The following is a 16,811-nucleotide window of genomic DNA, read 5'->3' on the forward strand; positions in this document are numbered from 1 at the left end:
TAGGATAAACAGCATCTACAATGCAAACGGAATATGCACAAGGATTTATTTAATGCCCAAGTATCTACCCTAAATACCTGGATAACTCTTTCTTTGATACAGCCAGCCGACAGTACATGTTGTCTAGCGGACCGTGTCTCTTGAGTATAAAGTTGAAATTTCAGCTAATGGTTGCGAAGGCAAAAGAAAGTCTAGCGGATTGTCACGCCATTCTTCGCGCTCTCGAACAGGAGTGTATAGGCAATGATAGATTCTTGATCGCCAGTTTTTACTGCAACACCTTCCAGATTGGCATTTAAAGCAGTGATCAAGCACAAGAAAGCTGTTTTGCGAATAGGGGACACAGTGAGAGTATCATTTGAAGTGGAGGATGACCCCAGAAACGCAGGAGATGGAGTTATTCAGCAACTGAAAAGAAGCGAGTACCCTAACATTTAGATATGAATGACTTTGAGGGTTGGTTATGGAGAGACGAATGAGATATTGTGATTGGTAGTGCGTTACCGAGCCTTTGTTGTCGAAATTATTTGCGGTCTGCAATCGAGAGGAACGATAAACGATCCCGAATTTGAAAACTTGAAAGGTAACACGTGTTACTATGTTACCTAGTGGCCGGACATATCGGGCTTGTAATAATGCAAGACGAGCAAAGAGGGGCCGAGTAACTCCACTCGCTCTTGAAGTAGGGATTGATGTCTACATATCTTTCTCTTCTATCACTTCTTGCTACAGCTCAAACAATGACGAATGATCGTTCCAACATTTCACATTCCACATTTCACTGGACCCATTTCACTCTCCGTTAGTTTGAGACCGGAAAAAACCCTAGAATTCGAAAGTCCCTCTTGGAGCGCAAACCTCGAAGAAACCGTGACTTTAAGATTTGAACGGGGATTTTGAGTGAAAAGAAGTCATTACACATCATAAAATGAACAACATTCCGCCAGCATTTGTTCTATCTTGGACATCCGGTAGAGTGGTAATTCTCTGCCCATTTCCATCGTGTGATCAGAAGTTACATGGCCATGGCTACTCCATTCCAACCAAAGACCATCTTAATTCTAGAGCAGCACATTGTTACCCAAGACGGCCGTTGCAATATAGAATTCTATTCCCGTATGAAGACGATCCTTTGGTTCGGAATATCAATTTCTTGTTGGATCGAAGAGGAAAGAAGTGGATTAGTGTTGCCGATGGACTAGTAGACCCGAGAGTCGATGAGGAAGAAGAGTTGCTTTGCAATGAATTAGCGAAGACTCAAATTTCGAAAACTAGGAATCAGTCGGAGGAATACGTTCTTGATAGCAAGGAAGCGCAGTGGTTTTTGTCCGAATGCACTCGCGGCGATCTAGACAGATGTAAACGCAGGCTCGAAAAGTCGGACCATAAAGAAATACTGGTGAAAGGAAAGGATTTGTCTGATGGTAGGACTGCGCTATCTCTTGCATGTGTAGAAGGTCATTTGGAAATCGCCGGCTTATTGGTCAAGCATGGTGCTGGTCTGGAAAGTTTTGACAATGATGGAAGAACTCCAATAATGGTAGCCACTGCCAACCATCATGGCGAGCTAGCATATTTTTTAGCGCAGCTTGGTGCTTCGCTATTTGTGAGCGATAATACGTCTACGACATTAATTAAAATGCTCAAGGCTGCGCTTGAGAAGGTAACTGAGTTTGATATGTCAGATGCCACTATTTTCATCCATGACTCAGAAGAATCATCTGAATCTTCCGACCGAATGTACAAGCATAAACTTTTCCTTGGAGCCAAAAAGAAAAGCAAAAAAGGGTTCAGGGACTTGATTGATCTCTATATGGCATTAAAGCCCGAAAAATATGTTAGCACGGGATCATCGACTGGACCAAAAGGCCACAATGCATTTAGCATTGTCCATTCGAACAAAAATAATAGGGCACAAGTCTCTTTCAGCAAGACCCTCTTTGAAACTGAAATGGGCAGAGAGAGCAAGACATTCGCATTCCTGGATCGCGGTGAACTTTTCGACCACATTCAAGCCGTGGCTCTAAGCGGCTTCACATCGGGCGATGTTGGGGCCAAAGATGGCTGCTTAGACCGTAGTCTCTGGACTTCAAGAGTTATGAAGTATTGTAAAGTGGTAGGACATGAATTGGGGCGCGTCGACCAAAATGGCAAAAGTCCCAGAAGAATATCATGCTTTCCATGCGGAAAAACAGCTCATGGCGTATTTCTTGTGGATGCATACAACAATAGACGTGGAGTTTGAATATAGCTACAGAGACCAGGATTATAATTGTAGCAACGATGACGATGACGATGACGATGGTAAGGCAATATGGGGAAATTGTGCTGAGATTCGCCAATTGGAAAAATGCAAGCCCGATACCACATCAATCAGAAAGGATATCTATGTCTCAAGACTCCCTTGTCTAGATTGCAAAGATTTCCGGGAAAGAATTCATAAAAAGACAGGAATCTTGTTCAACTTTTTTTTACTTAAAACCAATTATGGCTTGATTCTTTTACAAGGAGTTTTTGAATTCTTTCGACTACTTCTTTCTGTCTCCTTTCCACCCCTTCGATGCTGTAGGGAGTTTTAGATATCTTAATACTGTTTTTTTCTCTCTTCAACCGTTCTGAAATAACAAGATGAAAGGTTTAAAACAATGACACTCAGGATCTTTAGAAAGAATTTGATCACATAACATAACAATTCTGAACTTTCAAAACTGATCTAGTACCAAAGATCTAGGAATAAAGCTGATATCACAAATACATCTGAATGTCTTCATACCATAACAAAAGTTAACCACGAAGGAGGGAGAACGAACCGTTTGATCTGTATAAGAACACCCCCCCCCCCCCCAAAACACCCCCCCAAACCCCCAAGTAGTGAAGTTAAAAAATGAGTATCTTCCTATCTACCCAGAAAAAGACCATACCTCATAACTAGTATGGGAAAGAAACAGCCAGGGAATACTCGCAAGCATATCTCAACAACAACAAAAAAGCACTTGAGACTTTTCAATATAAATCACAAAGAGTAGTTGTACCAATTTAATTATTCATTGGCATTCTATACGGTTGCTAAACGCACGCATTGATTCGTCATTCATTCATTCATTCCTTCCCAGCCCAATCCCCATCTCAATCCCAACCCCAGTCCCATTGACGATAATAATACTAATACTCCTTCTTTGCCCTCCCTGGATATAATATGTTGATACTCGAGTATGCCCAAACCGCGCCAAAGTAGTCTTCCCAAACTGTTTTACAAGGACCAACACTTGATTGTCCAACATTCTACAAAAATTGTAAAATTACAAAACTCTTAATCTAATTCAATCTCTAATTCAGCACCGCCCAAACTTTCTCTTCCTGCCTCTCTGATTCCTTTTTCTGTCACGAAGCGAGTTTTCTTTTTAATCCCACCAATCGTATTGGCTCGCTTACGCTTACTAATAGGACTTAATCGAACAGAAGGCTTAGTGCCAATAAGGCCAAGCTTCTTAGCATCAGGTGGAGATGGTTCTCTGTCTCTGCTGTTCTGCATATCTTGTGGGTTAGGTTGTACTAGATTACGTTTCTTCATGTAATCAGCACCGAGTCCTCCACCCATCATTCCCAATTTCCTGCCAAGTTCTCTCTCCTTCTCTTGAGCTAGGAGTTGTCTAGTCATTCGGTCTTCCTTTGTGCTACCCCTGTGGAAAGCATCCGGATCGAAATCGACATCGTCCAGTAAGTTCACAGCACTTCTTTTGCCAATGTAGATTTGGCTATGACTTTCTCTGTCATATTTAGTCTTTTCTTCCTTCTTAAGTTCTTCTCGACGTTGCATATAGCCTGTCGTGCCCTGAGATTTGTATTTCCGTTCTGTTCCCCCTCCTCCATAATTGCGTTTGGGGCCAAAACTCATTGTATTAACTTCCATGCGGTTTGCATGGGTCTTAATAAGAGAAAGATTTACGTGAAAGTCGCAGAATTCGGTGTGTCGTTTATTGACCCATGTATCACAAGTTTTACCGTCTTTCTTGACGCTCTTGCAATATCCTAGGTCTCTGTTTGTGCCGATTTCGAGTATAGTATCGTCACTTGAGTTGAGCGTGAGGCTAAATTTGCCTGTGTCGGTTTTTCCTCGAGCTGGAGGCATAAATCCAGGGTTGAGAAGGGCGATAACAGTTCCAGGTGTGAGTTTCCAGAACTTTTCAAATGCTGTTTTAAAAAGGAAAAGCTCAATTTCCCATTTGAGGTCGGTGAGAATAAGGATCATGAATTTGCCGCCATTCTTAGCTTGGTCCTGGTGCGCACGTGGTGCAGATTTTGCGGCAATAGTTGCGAATACAACTACATCTTCTTCGATTTCTGGACCCGCAAAGTCAGGCGCTTTGACTGTTCTCAGTAAATCAGGTATGACGAAAGTTTTCTTCCCTTGAAGGGTCCGGGTAAGCACTTGGTGAGGAATAATTCGTTTGGAGAGGTGAGATGAGGAGTATGGTTCGAATTGCGAAGCTTCTCCATCGGAATTTTCTGATGCAGCTTTGCTCGGATTGCTATTTGAGCGCGTTCTTTTCAGATTATCAAAGGAAGTTTGCATATTTTTGTTTTGTGAATCAGGTCCCTTTTCACGTGAGTTTGGCCTAGTCAAGAATTTTGTTTCAGAGCCATTCCTTATTGCTGAGCGAAGAGAGTCAAATGAACTTTGGGAACTCTGAGAGCTCGGCTTCGTGTTTGTTTCGTTGCTTTTTTTCAATGCTGAACGTCTCGAGGTATCAAAAGAACCTTGGGAATCCTGTGAACCTCTTCTCAAGCCGGTGTATATTTCGTTGCTGTTTTTCGACTCTGAACACCCCGAACTGTCAAAGGAACCTTGCAAGCCTCGTGAAACTGGCCTGCCGGATGTTTCCTTGCCGTTCTTTATTGTTGAAAGTAAATTCGACGTAGTTTTGTGGCGTCTCAATTCTCCGTTTGATTTATTGTAGGAATTCAAGACTTCCTCTCGGCTGAATTCTTTGGTGGGGGCGGGATGGCTAGGCAATTCAACTGCGTTATTTTTGAACGACTCCATCTGTTTTTGGTCGATATCGAATGCTGAGCTGCGGGTTTTCTTGATACGAGCAGCTCTTTCCTGTCGCTCGGTATCCGCAGCCCTGATTGCAGCCATTCTCTCGCTAAAAGATTTAGGTCTCTCCTCCAGATTTGAATTCTGCGATGCAGGTGCGCGGTTTCCGGTTTGTGATTGACTTCTTTGTAAGAATGGCCCCGTTCGCTTTGAATTGTTGAATTCTGACTCTAGATTCTTCCTCAAACTCGGTGCTCTCTTCAAGGAAACATCGGTTCCTTTCAACCCTTTATCTATACCAAGTAAAACCCTTCCGGGCGAACGTGGGAGCTCGGCAGGCTGAACACGGCGCGGTGGTGATGCTGGAACATTAATCTCGGCGCGCGATTTTGGCCTTTGTAACTGCCTCTCCCTCAATCCTGCCAATCTTGAGGGAGCCCTATTTGTCGCCGCAGAATTTGCTCTTAGGAGAACCGATGCAGGCCTGCGATCCTCAATTTTCTCATTCTTCTCGCCCTCTGAATCCGAACTCTGCTTGCTCTTCTTCTGCAACTTCTTTAATCGGAGTCGAGCTTCAATTGCTTGAAGTTTCAATTGCAAGATTTCCTCGTCATCGTCATCATCACCTCCCATTTCTTCCATAAACATATCCGCTTTCATTCGATCTTTGCCGGTAGCGTGTGATAATGGCGACACAGGGAGTGGTCGTTTCGAAGGAGATGCAGTAGGGGAAAATCCTGTTGCAAATCGTCGCAGTCGATCGCGGCCGCTGGGTGTACTTAAAAGCGCTTCTCTGGGAGATCTTGGTGGCCATTGAGCCTCTTCAGCACCACCTTTTCTAATGGTTAGTCATATTTTTATACATCGCATGAAAGTGCACATACCTTGAGACATAATAAGCACAATAATTATGTGCAAGCAATGAAACAAGCAGGTAATGAAGCGGTTTAAACTAATTTGGTATCTTGATACCGATTCTCGTGGAATATTGTTGTTTATCATGAATACCAAGCAGATAATGCAAAGCTTGGGGTAATTGTTGATTTGTACTGATTTGTTCTAATTTATTCTCCAGAAACCTAATTGGTAAAGACTTGTACAAGTTTATCATGTACACTGTACAGTGATTTAACAAAATTGAAGATTAAAGTTGCTTGTGCTTGAAGAACGAAGAGCATCTGTTGATCGAAGATGAGAGCGCAGGGTCTGATAAGGCGAAGGTAGGATTTCCATCTGCAACGGAAGCATAAGCTATGATTCGTGTTATTGATATTCTTTATTCCTTTTTGGTGTAGCTTATTCTTTGGCGCAATAGACGGTCCAAATAGGTAATTGAGCTAGCTGAAGGTTTAACTTTGAGGTTCTCGTTCGCTCCAATTTCAATTTCAGATTCAGAAAGTTTATGATGAAGCAGAACCCCGGATTTCAAAATACCCACTGTCAAGCCAATAGGCGCTCCCAGCCTTGTACTTTAATTTAAAGCAACCATTTATTGGTCCACTGTTGTCCTGAAATCTGACTAAGCCGACGCGATTTTATGCAACGCGATAAGACGCGACTTCTTAAAGTGGCAGAGTCTTGGTAGACTCTGTGGATTCATTCAAAACTCAAGTACACATACATTTGACTATTTACGACTTATTGAACAATTCTACAACAATCATTCGATAGTTCTGAATATGGTGGTAAAAACTAGAGGGAGACCAGCTACCAAAGCTGCGGCAGTGGAGGCAGAGCCCTCAAAAGCCGCTGACCCCAAAGTCAAATTACAGCCAGATGATACCAACCCGCCGAGGGTTTTTATATTACCAAAGGATATCAGCACGGAGGCCCGAATTATCACACTCGCAAATCCTAGATATGCAAAGGATAGTCGATATCTTGTATGCCCCGATAGAGGTTTCAATGAATTTACCCGAATAGCTGCGCCAAAAATAACACCTCGAAGTTGGTTACTTGTACCAGAAAATGGGCCAGCCGTCCCCTTGAGCGAGCAACTACTTAATGATGAAGCGAATGACAAAGGAGAGTCTTCGACGAAAGGTTATGTCACGAAAGGAGCTGATCTTTTCATTGCGACCCCAATTGACTCCTTATTCATTATCCTCCCTGCTCTTGTACCCCTATCTACAACTAAAGCTTCAGACCCTCCTAAGAGATTATTCCTGTCTGGCGAGGACTATATTGACAAGTTAATATCTATATCACCACATCTTCGCTCTTTCCTGAGAACCGGTCCCTTACGAACAAGTCTAGAAAAGAGAATGGCTGCAGTGTGCGACACGGCGGATGCTGGCGACGAAACAATGTTGAGAATAAATGAGGAAAAGCTATTCAGTGAACTTTTACAGAAAGCAAAGAAGATGGCTGAGCACGGGTTGCCTGCTAGCATGGAGGAAAAACTTATCAGAAAGGCGCTGGACACACCAGTTTTGAGTATCAACCGGGGGGAGGAATCAACCCATGAAGGATCAAAAGAGGAAGCGAACACATCGGCAGAATCAGGTACTTCTACACCACGAACAGACTCGCAGGACACACAAGCTACAGATTTATCTGTAGATACTGCGGCAAGTTCATTATCAGAAGCTTCAACTGCAGCAACATCAATATCGAGCCATTCGGCTGTTGCATCTGAAGACGAGAAGATAAGCGTACCATCGATCGATGCACCTGAGGGTGTTGCAGATCTGCTGCGCATCCGCACAGCGTTTTTCTTCATCTGCTCGAATTATATAGCCCCTCACCTCAGTGAAATACTGAAGAAGTCTTTGAAATCTTCAGCCTCACCTGTTGACTTCACTCCCTTGGACAGCCACCTCGCATATTTAACGAAATTACGACAAGACGCTATGGCGGCCAGGTCAATGGGTGATTATTCGAGAAAGCGAGCAATGGTCGGAGATGATGAAGAGATAGAGACACGCGCAGAAAAGAAGCGCAAACAGGACGAGGAGGATAGAAGGAGGAAGGCTGGTGAGAGTCGAGGTGTCAAGAACTTAAAGAAAGTCAACACTAGTGGCATGAAGAAGATGAGTGATTTTTTCAAAAAGAAATGATTGTACCTATTCTTAGAGGAAGTTGGCGTTAGAGCGGGCTTTGGCTAGGGGTTTCGGGTAAAATCGATCCGGATTGGCACATTTTAGATACCATCATGTAGAATATTGCAGCGAATAATTTGAATGATTTATCGTAAGCCTCGTGCTCTTCCTCGTGGGATACCTCGGCCAATACCTGACCCACCTCTGCCAGTGCCTGTGCTTGAACCTGTCGAACTTCCACGACCATATCCTGACGAGCTAACACTTCCAGTTCTTGACAACCCTCCTCTAGTCCTGCCTCTCCCTCCCCTACTACCACGAGCTGTTGTGCCGGCTTGTCTTTGCCGTTCCTCGTCCTCCGCTCTTTGCCTCGCAGCTTCTCTTCTTCGCTCCTCCTCCGCTGCTCGACGTTCAGCAGCTTGAGCTTTCAACACCTGCTCATTCTCCATATCTGCAATGTCCTGACTTGCACCTCGCCAATTCGGATTTAGGATCAACCTTTGATTGTGTTCCGTCTGCGATAGTATGCGAATCCATGTATTAAGCAGCGTTGAGGCTGATGTGACTGTTTGTGAAACTGTCTGAAATGATCCTTAGCTACGATCCAATATCTATCAATACACAAATTTTTCTTACATCCATGTTTCCTTTGGCAAGATCTAAGCTGCCCAGCACTCCTTCTATAAGTTCATTGATATTGCGTACTCCTTCTAATTCCTTCTGCAGAGCCGCTTCCCTTGCTGTCTCAGCATCATATTTTGATCCTCCACTTCTATGCGCCGGCCCGCTGCTCTCTGCAGTTTTGTTTGGTGCCTTTAATTTCGATTTTGAAGGTCTGGAGGGGGATGCAAAAAGATCCTCATTGTCTGATTCTGATAGGTCTAGCTTGCCAATATCTGGGGTAGCCATGGTCCAAGATGCAAGCAAGGTCAAGGTCAAGGTCAAGGTCTAGGTCAGTGGGTTGATAAGGGAAGTTCAAGTTAAAGTCTTTCTAGAACTGTTTGAAACAACCTAAATAATAGGCTTTAACGCGTAAAGTCACGTAAAGTCACGTCCAATACAGTCCAATATAGTTCAACATAAGCTGTCAACAGTCAAATCCATCATAAATCGTCCGAGCGTCTTGATACTAATGAAGGCCTAAGGAAATCAACATGGCTGGGAATCTTTCTTCCGGCCTCCTGCTTTTTTGGCCATGACAACAAACAACACAAATATCACAATCCCTTCAATCTTATTCTTGTCTAATCCCTTCCTTTATGCAATTCTGCCATTTATACAAGAATAGTTTGATTCCTTTGCTTAGCATTTCAGCGTCATCGCCTTGAACCCGCAAAATTCACACTTTTTTTGTACCACATCAACAGCAATAGCTACCACCATAACTACAGTATCAACAGTTAATTATTACCATTGTTGACTTTACCGATCTATATGTATCCAGTCAGTTGGAGATATATTCACTTTTATAAATCATCAGCTTTTATGACGGTTGAATATTCATCTTAAAATTCTATCCACCTATCCGATCTTTTGGGAGCAGGTTTTCACAACATAACATTCGACTGGACAACCATCCAATTCCTCGAGATTATCTTTTTCAAGCAAACATGGCTACCTCTACTTTGCGACCAAGTACCCCTCCACCTTCGACTTCCCTCAAAACACCTTCAACACCACGCTTTGGATATGATGATAATTACGAACCTTATTCGCCCAGGAAGTCAAGTCGAGTAGCTTCAAGAGCAATTCGGAACGCGGTAACTCCACCACCTCCAACTATCAAACAAAATATTCGCAACAATCTTTCTACTCCACAATCGACACCTCGAGCCGCTAGAAAGGTCGTATTTTCCGGTACACCACAACATATTCACTCCTCGCAACCTAAATCTCCTCAGACTGCGATAAAACGACGCGCACCTAGATCGGCTACCTCTATCGAAGGGCGACAAGTTTCTGGCGCACTGAATCTCGACAACACAACCTCCGCAGCTACAGCTCTTGGTCTAACTCCCAAAAGTAAAAAGAGAGAGCATAAGATGGACCACCATCAGCGACCTGGCACAATGGTTCGTGGCGATGGCATGCTACCAACACCTTCTAAGACCCCACGTCACCCCAAGCAAACGGAGGAATTGAAAGAAGGAATTAACGCGGTTTCTCGTACCCTTTTTACCTCAATCCATGCTGATAATTCAGCGGATGCCATGCCAAAACCGAAGAAGAGCCGCAAGAGATTCGACAACTATGGCCTTGATAGCTCATCTGTAGATGAACCAATTGCTATCTTCACCGATTCTGAGGACCGCATTCCAGAGGTCGACAGCCATTCCGATAATCCTTTCTTTGGTAGTAGCCCTCCACAGAATACTAGAGGCAGAAGCAGAAAGCCCAAGTTGATTCACGTTCCAGGAGAGGAAGACCAAACTATGGAGCAGCTTATGGGTCGTGAGGATGGACATGTTGCCAATTTGTAAGTTGCATATTCTTCCTGATCTAGAGACCAATTTTGCTAACTATTTCTGCTATAGCCGTGGTAAACTAATCTTCAAAAAGAAATCGAATGTCTCCACGAGTCATAGTCCAACTCGAAGTGGAGGCCGTGCTGAAGTCATGGTTCTCGACCAAAGTTTTGCTAGCGAGTCTATTGGGCCAGTCACACGCTCATGCAGACGCCAGCTGTTCACCAAAAATCGCCAACCTCCTGCCATTCCACAAGTCCAAGTCACCGAAGACGAAGAGGAGGCTTTGACTGACATCGAGGAAAAGTTTGATACCGACGCGACAGACACGGATATTGAGGCACGCACTCCATTCCATATCCAGGGTCTTCTGACTCCCGATGCACCAAGATTTGGACCAACTTCCTCAACAACTATCAAGAGAGCTACACGCGCTACAAAGAGATATGACGTTGTCGAATCGCCAGTAACTCCTCCACGTCGCGGTCGATCCCAGGTCACTAGTCCATTTAAATCATCCGGGAGTGACAACAACTCTGAGCGCGCAGCGAGAAAGCGTGATGGAGAAGCCGCTGCAAGACCTACTGAGGAAGTGAAGAGAGCACGTAACTAGGCCTTCATTAGGGCTCTTGCTATGCGCTTCTTGTTTGTTCTAGGGTCATTGGAAAGAAGATTGATTGCACATTGGTAAACGCATTGGACGGGCTGGGCGGGAGTTTTTGCAGAGCTTTTTGAGTCATCTGCTTATGAGCTTTCTTTGACTGCAGGGATTTGCAGTGTCTATTTCTTTTAATCACCTACTTGAGGCATTTTACTTTTTCAACAGTCGTCACTGCATGATTTGGTGGGCTCTTCGAGGCCATTGCACATGGCAGAATTTTGGACCCCTTCTTGCGCACCTTTTTTGTAAAATACCAGGAAATGGCGTTTTCAGTTTTCAGGCATAGCGAGATTTGGGTCTACTACTGTACCTTATGAAATTAAATGATCAAGAATATTAAAAAACGAAGTAAATATCTTGATAATTTGAATGGATGTGATGTGATGTGATTGCCATGTATGTCATGCAAATGATGCCATAGATTAGTGTCAAACTGATTAGCTCAAAGGATTTGTATTCAAGCAACTTAAATCCCTGCTTAAAAAGATTATCGATAAATATCCCCCGCACATCCCACCAAAACCTCAATTCACTTATCTAGACACAGCTCTTTGGATACAGCACCTTTTCAAGCTACCACACTCAAGATGCATATTCTCGTAAGTTCAAATTATAATTGTATTAATAATCCTTATTTGAATTAACGATCCACAAAAGGTAGTAAATGACGATGGACCTCCGTCGAATAAATCCTCTCCCTATGTCCACTCCCTCGTTCAAACTCTCCAAGCTGCCGGTCACACTGTTTCCGTCGTTCTTCCCCATACACAACGCTCATGGATTGGTAAAGCGCACATGGTTGGTCAAACCGTCAAGCCCACCTATTTCCGACCTGGAACCCTTCATGAGGATGACGGTACAACACATGCTCGCCCCTCCAGCGACAATACAGAAGAATGGGTATTAGTAGATGGCACACCAGCATCGTGCGTACAAATTGGTCTATACCATTATTTTCAAGATAGGGGACCAGTGGATTTAGTGGTTAGTGGACCGAATTATGGGAGAAATAGCACGGCTGTTTTTAGTCTGAGTAGTGGAACAATTGGGGGCGCGATGGAGGCGGCAGTTTGTAAGAGGAAGGCTATCGCGTTGAGTTATGCCTTTTTTACGAGGAATCATGATCCAGAAATTATTGGGGGTGCGAGTAGGATTGGTGTGAAGATCATTGAGTATTTGTATAATAATTGGGGTGAGGGAGTGGATTTATATACGGTTAATGTTCCCTTGGTAGAAGGAGTAGAGGAGAGGAAAGTTTTGTGGACCAATATGTTGCAGAATTATTGGGGTCAAGGAAGTTGTTTCGAGGAGGTCGATGGAAAGGATGAGGATGCTGACGAAGAAGAAGAGAAAATTAGAGAAAAGGAAGGTCAACAAGGCGAGCGAGAGGAGAAAAAGGTTGCTGGACACACACATAAGCATTTCAAGTGGGCGCCAAGGTTTACAGATGTCTACAAGAGTGTAGAAGAAGCTGGACCTGGTAATGATGGTTGGGCTGTTAAGGAGGGTTATACAAGGTATGTTTTAATTCAGATGAGTGACTTCCTGAGACTAACACCAATGTAGCGTCACACCACTAAAAGCAAATTTCATGCATGCTAGTGCGCCGACACAGGGAGAGTTGAAGTTGTGAGTTATTAAATAGAGCATTAGATATTGTTAGACCAATACAAGTTCCTTCCCACCCTTTTAATCACATTTACCTCGTAGAGCACCTCTGACCAGTCCTTTCGCCAGACCATCTTCAGATCCAATTTCATCAATATCAAATCTTTCTCTTAAAGAACAAACAAAGTCAAACCAGCCCCATTTCTACGCCTACATCGACTACGAGGATCCTTACGTCCAACCACTAATCCTTTCGGCTCTGAAACAGTTCCCTCAATCTTCATATACACTTATCTCATCTCCATCCGATCTACCAACCCCAGAATCACCATATCTTCATATCTCATCCTATGAAACGATTCCCTTTGATGAAATTACATCAAAACCCACAACCTCCTTGACAAACGCCTATGTCATCCGGAAAGCCCTCATTCGTAAGCATTATTTGAGTGAAACATCTCATATATGGTGTGTTAAGAACCCAGAATCTATTCTCAAAACGAACATTAAACGTGCAGAACATTTCGAGGTTGATTATGCCGAGTTCTTGGATGATGCTATTGTGGAGTGTTGGGATTTGAAGGAGAGTTTTGCAAGAAATGAAAAGGTTGATGAGGATGGTGGTAAAACCGAAGACAGAGACTGGTGGATTTTGAAACCAGGGATGAGTGATAGAGGACAGGGTATTAGGTTGTTTTCATCTTATGAGGAGCTCGTTGCTATTTTCGAAGGTTGGGAAGAAGATGCACCAGATTCGGATGAAGAGGATGAAGAAACCCAGAAAGAAGAAGATGAAGAAGAGAAAGACTACATTCAAACATCCCATCTCCGCCATTTCCTCGCGCAACCATATATCCATCCACCACTTCTCCTCTCTCCAGAATCCGATACTATTGCACCTACAAACACCAAATTTCACATCAGAACCTACGTTCTAGCTTCCGGCGCCTTGGATATCTACGTCTACAAACCCATGCTCGCACTCTTCGCTAGTTCCGCTTACATTCCTCCTTGGGATTCCTCAACTTCCTCATCTGGAGCCATAGATCTCAACCCCCATCTAACAAATACCTGCATCCAAACCTCAGAATCGAAGAAAAACGCCGTGCATCTACTTTCTTCCCTCCCTTTCCCCACTTCTCTCCACCAGAAAATCCAAGATCAAATTTTCAAATTGACGAGCGAGATTTTTGTGGCGGCGGCTAAGGAAATGAGTATTCATTTTCAACCATTACCAAATGCGTTTGAGACGTTTGGATTGGATTTTTTGGTTGATATGCAGGGAAATACTTGGTTGTTGGAGGTTAATGCGTTTCCGGATTTTGCGCAGAGTGGGGTTGAGTGTAAGGGTGTGGTGGAGGGGTTTTGGAGGGAGCTTGTTGGGTTGATGGTTATGGGGTTTTTTGGGGTGGAGGGGAATGAAGGATGTGTGGAGGAGGGGAATTTGGTGAGGGTTGGGGGTGTGGATTTGGGGAGGAGATGAGAGAGTGAGAGGGGCTAGGAGGATGTTTACTGTCTGTAGCTGTAGAAATCTGTATAAATGAATTATCTCATATAGATCCAGTTGATTGAGTATAATGCCTATGGAACATTAAAGTTGCATAAACGACAATCCTGTATCACACACTTTTAAATTTGTATGCTTATGACTTTAGATATATATCTGTAAATGTAAGATTACAACGAAAGAAAGCAAGTCCAAGATCTTAGAGCTGTTATGGTTGACTCTTAACTCTTAACTCTCGACTTTTGACTTTCTAGAGAAGAGAATTAAAGTCTGAGCTGAAGAATTAAATAAAGAGGAAAGAAATACTTAAGTATATACCTAATAGGTATAGGATGGATTTGATCCGAGAGCCATGCATGTACTCATATGTTTTTAATAGAATAGAATAATTGGATATTTTTGACTATTGTGTTATAAAAATCTGAATGAGATATTAAAGGTGGTCGAGAAAAAGCTTCAATTTGATCCGGCGATATCATCAAAATGACAATCAACCCTAGTCCTAGTAGATGTTATTTTTCATTTTCCCAAGCTGTGCTACCTCCCCTCAGATTTCCAGGCACAAATCGTATTTCAATATCCATTTTATTCTTTCGTTGTTCGTTCCTCTGTGACTTCTTATTCGTCATTTATGCCATATCATATCATATCAAACCTTCATCCGCTCCCTCATACATTTCCTCCCACCCACAATCCCATTTGCATCCTATGATACACTCAATCCCACTTCTCCATCAACTTATTCTCCAATACACCATTTGGGAAATCTTTCACACCGAGATGTGTCGTATGAGCCCAGGGTTTCATCGCATTTTCCTGCTGAATGGTATGCGAGAAACATTTACCTATTCGCACCATCATATTATTAGCAAGAGTTTCCATAAGGTTAAATCTTCCCTTCAATCCATCTCTCCTCCCTCTCCTCCCCTCATCCAAAAACGAACTAAGAAACAAAAAAGAAAAGAAAAGAAAAACAACATACTCCACCCCAATCTCGGCCACTCCTTCACCACATTCTCAATAGTCCCCTCACCCACCAACTCAGGATTCATCCCCATATTATCAAAAACCGTCGCCAACTGCACCAACGCCCCAATTCTCGTCTGCGTCCCCACCTCCCCCAAATCCTGATGTCTAATAATCCCCTCCACAACCACTTCCCTCTGTTCCCTCACCACCCCCGCCTCCCTCAAAACCTTCTCTGCAATAAATCCCCCATGGAACTCAAAACTCAACAAAGTCTCCTGTAGATACTTCGGTATAGTCCCAATATCATGCAAAAGCGCAGTAAGCGCATAGCTTTCGAGGAATTTACTCGCAGGATTGATAGAAGTCCAGGACGGGAATGCGTGGGTGAGGATGGCGACGCCGTAGTGGTAGACGCGCATAGAGTGGTTGTAGGTTTCGGGGGGGAGTTCTGAATGCGCGTATCCTTGGATGGTTTTTATGATGGGAGAGGTGGGGAATGGGAGGTCGGTTATTTTGAGAGTTGAGGCGGGAGTTTGGGCTGAGGAGGAGGTTTGGAGTAGTTGGGAGAGGGAGGAGGGGACGGCTGTCCAGCCGTAGGATTCGATTGCGCGTTGGCGGTCGTAAGTCATGGTTTTTATGGGTGTGTTTGATGAGGGTTGATTGTTTGTTTGTATGTTTTTGGTATGTGTATACTTAATCAATCAATCAGTTAAAGAGATTAAATATTAAACATCTATCCAACAAGCGAAACCTTCCCCTCTTAAGGACAAACAGAATATCAAGAATGAGGGGCAATGTTCCCGAAACGGATAAGCCGTCATACAAGCACTTTTGTAGTCTCTAACCCAAAAGCTTACGAATAACCCCTCCCACGCCCTTTCATAGACACATAACATAATAATAATACACATAAGTTACATACTAAAGTAATAGTTACTTACCTAATAACTATCAAACTATTTAATGAATGCCTCCTCCCACGCCCTTTTGTATACACAATATCAAAAAGCCCGTTACCCGTTACCCGTTCCCGCGTACTCGAGTACCCGGTACAAAGCAAACTCTAAAACTACCCCACATTCCTTCATCCCATTCACCCGTCATTACATCATCTACAAATCCCGAATCCCCTGTCTATTTCCCGGTGGTATATAAATCCCCGATCTTCGATCTGCGATCTAATTAACTCCCCTAAAAATACCTACTCCGTATATAGATATTAATGATTATACTACTACAATTCGAGATGCTTTACTCCGTGGTCCCGCGGGATCTGAAAAGTTCGGCATTCGGAGAATATAGATTCTCAAATCTGTTACGAGGTTTGCCGTCTAGATCACGTGGAAGTGCTCTAGGCTCTCGAGGTGGTTTATAACTAGGCGTCAAGCAGGGACTTAAAGTAATGACAATAATGCAATTCGTAACCAATAGTAGAGTATACTAAATGATTGATCTTGAGCACGAAGCTCTATACAAAGGGAATCCATCTTGATTATATAGACCTTCATGCTTCGTGGCTCGA

At 43.4% G+C, this 16,811-nt stretch overlaps 7 protein-coding genes across 7 annotated transcripts; 4 read left to right on the plus strand and 3 right to left on the minus strand.

Annotated features, from left to right (window-relative positions):
• Positions 1-928: 928 nt before the first annotated feature.
• On the plus strand, positions 929-2,245 carry SS1G_06655 (predicted protein; the record flags this gene model as incomplete). The annotated part of the gene is made up of 1 exon (XM_001592364.1): positions 929-2,245. One exon carries the CDS (start codon positions 929-931, stop codon positions 2,243-2,245), a length of 1,317 nt encoding a protein of 438 aa, XP_001592414.1.
• A 1,065-nt stretch (positions 2,246-3,310) lies between these two features.
• On the minus strand, positions 3,311-5,932 carry SS1G_06656 (hypothetical protein; the record flags this gene model as incomplete). The annotated part of the gene is made up of 2 exons (XM_001592365.1): positions 3,311-5,871; positions 5,923-5,932. 2 exons carry the CDS (start codon positions 5,930-5,932, stop codon positions 3,311-3,313), a joined length of 2,571 nt encoding a protein of 856 aa, XP_001592415.1.
• Positions 5,933-6,717: 785 nt separating this feature from the next.
• SS1G_06657 (hypothetical protein) lies at positions 6,718-8,097 on the plus strand (the record flags this gene model as incomplete). The annotated part of the gene is made up of 1 exon (XM_001592366.1): positions 6,718-8,097. The coding sequence occupies one exon, from the start codon at positions 6,718-6,720 to the stop codon at positions 8,095-8,097; it is 1,380 nt and encodes a 459-aa protein (XP_001592416.1).
• Positions 8,098-8,225: 128 nt separating this feature from the next.
• Positions 8,226-8,988, minus strand: SS1G_06658 (hypothetical protein; the record flags this gene model as incomplete). Its single annotated transcript, XM_001592367.1, has 2 exons — positions 8,226-8,660; positions 8,716-8,988. 2 exons carry the CDS (start codon positions 8,986-8,988, stop codon positions 8,226-8,228), a joined length of 708 nt encoding a protein of 235 aa, XP_001592417.1.
• A 701-nt stretch (positions 8,989-9,689) lies between these two features.
• Positions 9,690-11,157, plus strand: SS1G_06659 (hypothetical protein; the record flags this gene model as incomplete). Its single annotated transcript, XM_001592368.1, has 2 exons — positions 9,690-10,555; positions 10,614-11,157. The coding sequence occupies 2 exons, from the start codon at positions 9,690-9,692 to the stop codon at positions 11,155-11,157; spliced, it is 1,410 nt and encodes a 469-aa protein (XP_001592418.1).
• A 635-nt stretch (positions 11,158-11,792) lies between these two features.
• SS1G_06660 (hypothetical protein) lies at positions 11,793-14,296 on the plus strand (the record flags this gene model as incomplete). The annotated part of the gene is made up of 4 exons (XM_001592369.1): positions 11,793-11,804; positions 11,863-12,722; positions 12,772-12,834; positions 12,916-14,296. 4 exons carry the CDS (start codon positions 11,793-11,795, stop codon positions 14,294-14,296), a joined length of 2,316 nt encoding a protein of 771 aa, XP_001592419.1.
• A 741-nt stretch (positions 14,297-15,037) lies between these two features.
• On the minus strand, positions 15,038-15,918 carry SS1G_06661 (hypothetical protein; the record flags this gene model as incomplete). The annotated part of the gene is made up of 2 exons (XM_001592370.1): positions 15,038-15,165; positions 15,303-15,918. The coding sequence occupies 2 exons, from the start codon at positions 15,916-15,918 to the stop codon at positions 15,038-15,040; spliced, it is 744 nt and encodes a 247-aa protein (XP_001592420.1).
• Positions 15,919-16,811: the final 893 nt, after the last annotated feature.

Source organism: Sclerotinia sclerotiorum, genomic scaffold, assembly GCF_000146945.2.
Source record: "Sclerotinia sclerotiorum 1980 UF-70 scaffold_8 genomic scaffold, whole genome shotgun sequence".
Classification (NCBI taxonomy): domain Eukaryota; kingdom Fungi; phylum Ascomycota; class Leotiomycetes; order Helotiales; family Sclerotiniaceae; genus Sclerotinia; species Sclerotinia sclerotiorum.